This window comes from Corylus avellana, chromosome 2 (assembly GCF_965113065.1).
Source record: "Corylus avellana chromosome 2, dhCorAvel1.hap1.2, whole genome shotgun sequence".
NCBI lineage: Eukaryota > Viridiplantae > Streptophyta > Magnoliopsida > Fagales > Betulaceae > Corylus > Corylus avellana.
In genome coordinates this window covers 14,420,061-14,429,294 of record NC_142491.1, presented here as the reverse complement: position 1 = coordinate 14,429,294, position 9,234 = coordinate 14,420,061, and the positions used below count along the sequence as shown (strand labels likewise).

Below are 9,234 nucleotides of genomic sequence, written 5' to 3'. Positions count from 1 at the left end.
ACCCCATTTCCAGAAACTTGATTTTTCAAGCAGGGTCCGGACCGCCAGAGGCAGGGTCCGGACCCCATTTCCCGAAAGTTCATTTTATGAGGCCTGTCCGGACCTCAGATTTGCAGGGTCCGAACCTGGCTGACTTATTAGGGTTATTTTCTATTTAAACACGATTTTGCTACATTTATATGTACGTATTTCATTGAGCAAAATCAGGGTGCTTAGAGAGAGAGAATTTGTTCTAGATTATTGTTGAAGAGAAAATATGTGAAGCCAATCGGAGTTCCAGTGAAAGGAAATCTTTTAGAAGAATTGTGCCAGATGTTCTGGAAAGGGCTACTGAGGTAAAAGTCAAGTGGGTCACTTGTCGTGTGCAAGGAAGAGTCAAAGGTTTTGTTATTCTTCTTGTATTCCTTATTCTTCTATATATTGAATTGATTTCCTGGGTTTGGCTGCCCCGGAGAGGTTTTACATTTAGAGAGTTCTCTAAATGGTTTCCTCTTCGTAACCAAATTTCTGTGTTCTTGATTGCATATTTCATATTAGTATTTAGTTGATTTTTTTAACTGCTAAGTTAGATCTGTTTTCTGGATATTTTCTGTAAAACTCCTAGACGTGTGAGTAGGTGATAATTGGAGTTGTTTTAGAATTTTCAATATATATATATATATATATATATATATATATATATATATATATATATAGCGTGGAATAAATTATATATAGCAGAAGTGTTTACTTTTTTGCTTCGATTATGAAGACTGCCCAATTTTTTTTTTTTTTTAGTATATATCTTTCAAAATTTTCTATAATATAATTTTATAGGAATCTTATAATATTCTCTAAGTAACAAATAGTGCTTTATGGGTGATGCAACCAAAATACTATATAATTTTTGCCTTATTTACTCACTAGAGAAAAGAAGATTGCTACCAATAATTCAATAAAAAACTTTAGAGTGATTAAAAAGAAAAAAGAAAAAAGACATTGATTTTCAAAAGACCAAGTGAGCCTCTCTTAAAAGTGTTTGTTTGTTTGTGTTTTTTTTTTTAAATGACAAATGTGTAGAGGCTATATATATATATTTTTGAAAGGCATGTGGGGGCCACAACCCCCACAGGCCCTCACGTAGCTCTTGACACTGCGTACGACTCTCGACTTCAATGATCAAGGCAAATCAATATATCAAAAATAGTAAATATTGTCGTCATTGCAAATAAAATGCCCAAGTTTGCTACTTGTTTTGAACTCAGATTTACAAGTTATAAGCACCTTGTGATTTAGATATTTTTTGCATTAATTGGACTTAAAGCACCTAAATCACATATGTTAGTTCTTGTGTTGGCTTAATTCAGTTCCAAAATGCAGATGCTACTGTTCACGGCTCAAACGGGGAGTTTGTTAGTTCTTGTGTTGGCTTAATTCAGTTCCAAAATGCAGATGCTACTGTTCACGGCTCAAACACTGATATAGAATGCTCAGAATCCAATCTCCACCGTTCATAATGTAGATTCATGTGTTATGAACGTCCCTGCAAAATTTCAGCTCAATCGGACAACAAACGCCCATCAATCGGAGTTGTTGATGAAGACTGGATAGTCCGGGTCCGGACCTCCAGAAGCCGGGTCCGGACCCCATTTCCAGAAACTTGATTTTTCAAGCAGGGTCCGGACCTCAATTCCCCGGGTCCGGACCCCAGTTCCCGAAAGTGCATTTTATGAGGCATGTCCGGACCTCAGATCTGCAGGGTCCGGACCTGGCTGACTTATTAGGCTTATTTTCTATTTAAACACGATTTTGCTACATTTAGATGTACGTATTTTGGAGAGCAAAATCAGAGAGCTTAGAGAGAGATATTGTTCTAGCTTATTTGAGAAGGGATTAAATACGTGAAGCCAATCGGAGTTCCGGTGAAAGGAAATCGTATAGAAGAATTGTGCCAGATGTTCTGGAAAGGGCTACTGCGGTAGAAGTCAAGTGGGTCGCTTGTCGTGTACAAGGAAGAGTAAATTGCAAAGGTTTTGTAATTCTTCTTGTATTCCTTATTCTTCTTATAGTGGATTGATTTCTTGGGTTTGGCTGCCCCGGAGAGGTTTTACATTTAGAGAGTTCTCTAAATGGTTTCCTCTTCGTAACCAAATATCTGTGTTCTTGATTTTCATTACATATCTGTATTTGGTTGATTATTGATTGTTAGGTCAGATCTTATTCCGCTTAATATTTGTGTATCACCTAGACATTTGAATAGGTGTCGTTTGGAGTCGTTTTAGAATTTTCAACATACAATATAACGAGGAATTCAATTCATCCCATGAATCAAAATTATCCAAACATTATGAATATAAAAAATAAAACAAATTTTATTTTAAAATATGAAGTTCCATTTGGTTTGTACGGTCCTATTCCTAGTAGTTAATAGTAAGAGTATATGAGAAAAGATTGGAATGAGAGAAATTACCTTAAACCATTGTAGTTCTCTTTCATCTGCAAAACTGCACCTTGGATTTGATTAAGTAGAATTGAAGCTTCTATCCTTCCTGTCATATGTAAGATGATATTGCCTTTCTCATCAACCCAAGTTGCCATACAGCTTTTCACAGGAAGCCTCTATATAAGGCTAAAGATTTTTGCTTGACGATGTACGATAGCAAATGCAAATATGGACATTGAGTCTTCGCCACGGCACCACAGAAGATTTAATGCAGAGCCTTAAGAACTGGAATCTCTTTATTCCAATCTTTAATGCAGAGCAAGTTGTTGTTCTTTCTAAGCATGCATGCAACCATCCTATAGTTTCCAGCACTAATTGCATAAGCCAAAGCTGTGTTACCATTGATGTATGGTATTGCCAAGTCTTCCTTGGACATTAAATCCACTAACTTCTCCACTATATCCTCATGCTCAATTTTAACAGCAACGTGAAGAGCTGTCTGGCCCAAATTTGTTATTTTTGCAGCCGCCGCATTCGGTTGTCTCTGAAGGAACTTCTCTGCAGTTTTCCAATCACCACTTTCCATAGCCTTCTTTAAGGTCTCATACCTAACATAGTCAACGTTCCCACTTTCGTCCATTCCTGCTAGTGTCGGCTCAATGCTTAGGCAATTGCCTAAGGCCCCACTTAAAAATAAGGCCCGAATAACTATAGTATAATTAAGTTTTTTTTAATAAAAAAACAATTAGAGCCTCAATTATGATAAAAGTTAAGTTAGTCAATTATCTTTAATTAAGGCCTCAATTATGATAAAAAAACTAATATTATGACTAAAAAAATTAGTAAGTACTCTTTAATTAAAGCCCCCCCTATTACAGTAAACATCCATGGGGTGGCCACGAGCCACCCCATTATTCGGTTTGAGGTGGCCGCAAAGCTAGCCCTAACCCCTTGGGATGGCTTGCAGCCACCCCATAGGGGTTGGGGTGGCCAGGGGTGATAGCCCCACTGCTGGCCATCCCTTCAATTTTTTATATATATAATTTTAAAATTAAATTAATAAGAAAATAATATTTTAAAGTGAGGTGGAAAATAGCTGACGTGCCAAAATGGTGAGTTTTGAGGTTTAATGACGGATGTTAGACATTTTGAAGAAAATGTAGCAGAAGGACTTATGACATCTTTTCGATTGACCTAGGAAGTAAATTTTTTTTTTTTTTAAAAAAAAAAAAAATGGTTGAGGGAGTTTTTTGTTTTCACGCATCGACTCAAGAATTTATTATACATTTACACTTTAATTTTACATTAAAAAAAAATTATATATAACTCAACACAAAATATGATATCTGTTGAAATTAAATGTCTCATAACAAAAATGAATTTTGCAAGTCGTTTGAAAAAAATAAATTAAGAGTAAAAGTAAGAACAATGGTTTAAAATTAAAATTATTTAACTAAATATTTAAATAAAAAAAGGCCCTTTTTATGTTTGTTGCCTTAGACCTCAAAATCTATTAAGACGGCTATATACACGTGCCAGCAAACTTTTTTTTTTTTTTTTTTTTTTTTAGGTTTTCAAGTAATGGTATTGAAATGAAGGCATTCTGACATCAACATGGCAACTATGATGAACTAACAAACCATATATACAATGGGAGACAATCACATGCATGCAATGACATCTTTCACGAGGAAATCTCACACCAACTATTATTTGATCATATATCCACAAAACTATTTGATGATTTAACATGGCATTTGTTATGAAAGTAGAATTCTATCACATTAGAGGACTTTGGCATGAGTCACAAGTACACATCCCATGAAGCTCTGAAGATTATCTTTTGCAATAGTTATCTTAAATTAGTAATAGTTTAAATAAATAATGAGAGTTATCTATGTTATTGAGTTATCTAGCATATTTATTATATAGGTATCTTGGGTTTATCTTCTAGTTGTTATCTTGTAGTGATAGTATATATATTTGTATTTTCAGATGATATATATATACATCGGTAGTTATCTAGTTATTTATTTTAGAGTCAAGAGTTTATCTCCAGTGTAGGAGTTTTACTCCAAGTCTAAGTCCTTGTAATCTTCATATTTAAAGGATGATATTTTAATAAAAAGGAAATCAGAGAATTAATTCAAACCTTGAGTTTAAAAAGGATTTTTAAGTTTCTTCAAAATCTAAAAGGTCTAGGTTCCCTCAAAACCTAAAATCTATCCCCGTTATGTATTCCCTAGAATCTAAGGTCTAGTAACAGTATTTCTCTTAATTGATACAAATGATCAAATTAAAAGTTTAAACTTGGTGATGCAAAGGGAAACATTAATGGATGCATATAGAAATGAAGCAGTTACTTACAGTTTTAGACCGACTTCCTTCCCAAACCGACACTTGTAAGTTGTAAGTCCAGCTTTGCAATTCTGGTTGCCAGTAGACAAACTTAGATATTTAAAGAAATGGTGAGATATCCACTTTGTCGTCATTAAGAGCAACTTGCCGATCATAAATATAACATCCGGCCTTGGTGGATGCCACGGACCGCCACTAAATTTTGGGCGCGGCTTCCATGCGGTAAGCCTGCGGTAGTTTGGTTTGAGGGTTGAGATGCTTCCAGGCAAGCTACTCATTAATTACACTAACGCCGACCCAAAAAAAACAAACGGAAATTAATCCCGTTAACTCCCTTCCATCCCATCTTCTTTCTCTCTTTTTTACTCAATACGTCTCTATCTGTTCTCTTTTTCTACCCAGACAGGCCTGATACTTCTTCAAGCGGCGGCGCAACCATCCTATGGATTTTGAGTTTTGGGTATTCTTCAGATTTTGAGTTTTGGGTATTCTCAAACATCTTCACTGGTACTTGAAGTTCAATTTGGGTAGAAAAAGAGAACAAAGAGAGACGTATTGGGTAAAAAAAGAGAAAGAGAGTTTTGGGTATTCTTCAGATTTTGAGTTTTGGGTATTCTCAAACATCTTCACTGGTACTTGAAGTTCAATGTTATTTCAATCATCCAACAGATATTCTTTAGAATTCCAGAATCTACTACCCAAAATAGGCCAGAAATATGCAGATTTCTTACACAAGAAATTTTTCCTTCACGCCAAAAGAACACAAAATTAGTAACCAACAAACAGGAAGCAATAAAAAATAAAAAATAAAAATGTCAAAGTAAAAATTTGAAACACCCTAACAATGCAGATTTTCAAATGAATAACCAAATGCCAAAAGCCTTTACTTTAAAATTAAACATCAAACTACAGAAACAGGGGCACAAAACAGAGAAATGGCTAAGATTTTTGAAATATTAAAAGTTCTTCTTATAAGATATTCAAGCACCGGTGAAGATGTTGACAGGAGGCCTTCGAAATAAGGGTTTGAGGCGTCCACCTTATTTATACTGGAAGTCCATCAGGCAATGCTTCATCCGTCAGGCAAGCCTCAGGTAGTGCTTCTACCAAGATTGAGCAATCCTCTTCTTCTGTAACGGCCAGGACTACAATTAGTCCTCATGCTCGCAATCGAGAGCTACGCAATCAGAAAGTGATTTTAAAACAAAGTAAAGAGCTAAGCCCTAGAGCCCCAATCTCTGATTTTGATGATGATGATTCGGAGGAACCTCACAGCAGACTATTAGGTAAAAAAAAGAAAAAAAAAAGAGAGAGAAAGAGAGAAGATGGGATGGAAGGGAGTTAACGGGATTAATTTCCGTTTGTTTTTTTTTGGGTCGGCGTGAGTGTAATTAATGAGTAGCTTGCCTGGAAGCATCTCAACCCTCAAACCAAACTACCGCAGATATGCGGTAGTTTGGCTTACCGCATGGAAGCCGAGTCCCTAAATTTTATAGTAGAGAAGACTTTATCGGAACTAAATTTTTAATTTGTCATTACTAAGAGCAACTAGAAATAAAATGGATTAAACGTGCTTTCTCTCTCATTCTTTATATATATATATATATATATATATATATAATTTTTTTACATATATTTATTTATGATTTGCTGAAGGATTTAAACTCTGAGCCTAATATTGACCCGTAAAAGGAGGGTCTTTACAATAGAGAAGGCATTTGTTCAAGGTGGCCTAGTTGACTTATTTGCCAAGCGAGACAGCTAGCATGCACGAGATCTTCCCATCTTCTCCGCAAAATATATCATGTAAATAAAAGTGGGATTGGATCCAGTTCTACTTTTAAAATTATTATTAATTTTTAAAATAAATTTAAAAAAGTGAGAGTGTATATAATATAATTCCGTTCTTTTCAATAATAATAATAAAAAAGACAATCAGACACTTTCATTCAAATAATTGAGGACAGCCTGGTTGTTTTTTTTTTTCTTTTGATATTACATTATCATGAATACGGGTGTATATGCGGGCCGGATATTAACCGTCCACATGTCACTATTCACAACTATCTACTATCCGTACATTGGGATATGCGGTTAATAAAAGCTATTATCCGCATATGCAGATGCAGTATTCACATACTCTTTTATATATATATATTCAATAAATTCACCAAAACTACATCATTTCAGTGTTTAATACCAAAATGAAGTTGTTTTGGACTATGTATAGGTTATATTTACATTGTTTTTAAAAGTGATGTGTAATCAATATATTTTAAAAACATTAGAACTTTTAAAAAATTAAAACAACCCAAGAAAGACTAAAATAAGCACAAAAAGCCCATTGCCTAATATGAGGATAGTAGATAATAACTACATTTAATAACCGCGTAAATGCAGTTAATAAAAATATGATGCAGATGTAGATATCTAAAAGGGATATCTAAGACTAGTTCATGCAAACTTGATTAGTCAATTCCTGTTCCACTAGTTTTGCTAGATTATGAGCTGCAAAGCTTTTTAGTGACTTATTTGTCAACTTTGCGAACTATCCAAAAAAAAAAAAAAACAACAAAAAAACTCTGTGTCTTCAATCAAATGGCCCTATTTGTTCCAGCTTCGTCCTTTGATCGGTGTTTAGGGCCAGAACTATATATCCGTATAGCATCTCCTTCTAAAATGACATGCATGAGAGAAACTCCAATTTTCGACTGAACACCGTTGTCTTATGTGCTGCTAGGGTTTCGACCACTACATGATCCATAATGAGAGGATTAGAAATATGTAACTTATTGTTATCTATACAATTTGATTTTGAATTGTTGGTATCATCGTTCCTCACCGTAGATGAGGATGAATTATATCATCCACGTAGATGAGGATGGATTACTGGTAGACTCACCGTTGCCATAGATGAACAAGGAAGTGTTTGCCCATGACCTTGCATATATGAGTAATGCTACTAGTTCCTCTTGTGTTACTTTTGTATTATTTCAAAGATGATGTGACTTTTTAAATTACCATTGACCTTGTGATTGATCACTTTTGAATTTTGATCAAATAGTGATTTTAAAAGCTACCTCATTTTTTGAGCAATTCAAGAGTAACACAAGAGGGTCTTATAGAATTACTCTGCATATATACCTTATTCATGTTAATTTGACTCTGATTAAATTACCACTTATCCCATAAACTTAAGCTGATAGAAAGAGGTAAATTTAATCACTTAATCATTAGTTTAACACTCCCTCTCACGTGTAGGCTCAAACTCCATTTTTAATAGATAAGTCCCAACACGTGGAATGTTTAATTTAAATAAGGGTTAATTGATGGAGTCAAGGTTCGATTACAGACCTTTGGCTTTGATACCATATTAAATTATCAGTTATCCCAAAAGTTTAAACTGATAAAAAGAGGTAAATTTAATCACTTAATTATTAGTTTAACAATTCGATCATTTTTACTTGATCGCTTAGGCGTTCTTTTCCGTTTTGAATTGTCAAAGAATTTCTTCGGTGGCATGAGCGAATTGGACGCATATATCTTTCAGCCAATGAATCTGAAAAAGGAATTCGGTATTATTTTAAATAATATAGGTCACGCAAGACCAATTTTCTTTACAGAAACACAAAAAATTAAATAAACAACACTTCAATATACCTTATCAATTTGGCTTTATCCTAAAGTATATTGCACCATTTGAAAGGTAACACAAATACACCAGATGTGGATGCAAATGCGACTAAAACACCATTTTACGAAATAAATTCCCCTTAGTTTTTTGATGATGAAGCTAATTTTTTACACGGATGAGACAAAAGAAGTGATAAAACAATAATTGAAGATTACGTGACCACATATACATACTCATGTAATTAAATTCTGCAATTTTTTCGATCATTTGTTTAATTAATTATGTACGTCTAAAAATCTTGACACGCCTCGTCAATTTAAAAGAAGTTCATATAATTTGTTTGTATAGTATGACTTCAATATATTTGTAATCACTCATTAATTAAAATCATTATTCTTTTCATCTTTTCTAATTAAGAGTAATAATTACAAATTTATTACATTTTTTGTTGTGTTTTCGTATCACTTTGCTTTTCAAGTATGATTTTTTTTTTGAGTAATAGAAGGACTTTTATTGCTTAATCATTGTCAGAGGAGGGTGTCTCCCCTAGAATAATCGTGTGAATACAAGCAGGATACTCCAAGTGCCAAGTCCTAGTTACATTTTCATGAATAGCCCATGGTGCAACCCCATGGGCCGCAGAATTCACCGATCTACGAAATTATGAAATTATTAGAATGCTTGAATTTTATAGTTGGCAATTAATACTATTTTTATAGAGTTTTAACTGTTAGGTATATACGTTCATATTTCAATTGATAGGAATTATTTGATAAGGGGATGAAAATTTTGATTGGAATCATTTCAAGTGATCAATCTG

The 9,234-nt window shown here is 34.0% G+C and overlaps 1 protein-coding gene across 1 annotated transcript; it reads right to left on the bottom strand.

Annotated features, from left to right (window-relative positions):
- Positions 1-2,687: 2,687 nt before the first annotated feature.
- LOC148587387 (uncharacterized) lies at positions 2,688-3,062 on the bottom strand. The gene has a single exon (XM_088512582.1). The coding sequence runs from the start codon at positions 3,060-3,062 to the stop codon at positions 2,688-2,690; it is 375 nt and encodes a 124-aa protein (XP_088368708.1).
- Positions 3,063-9,234: the final 6,172 nt, after the last annotated feature.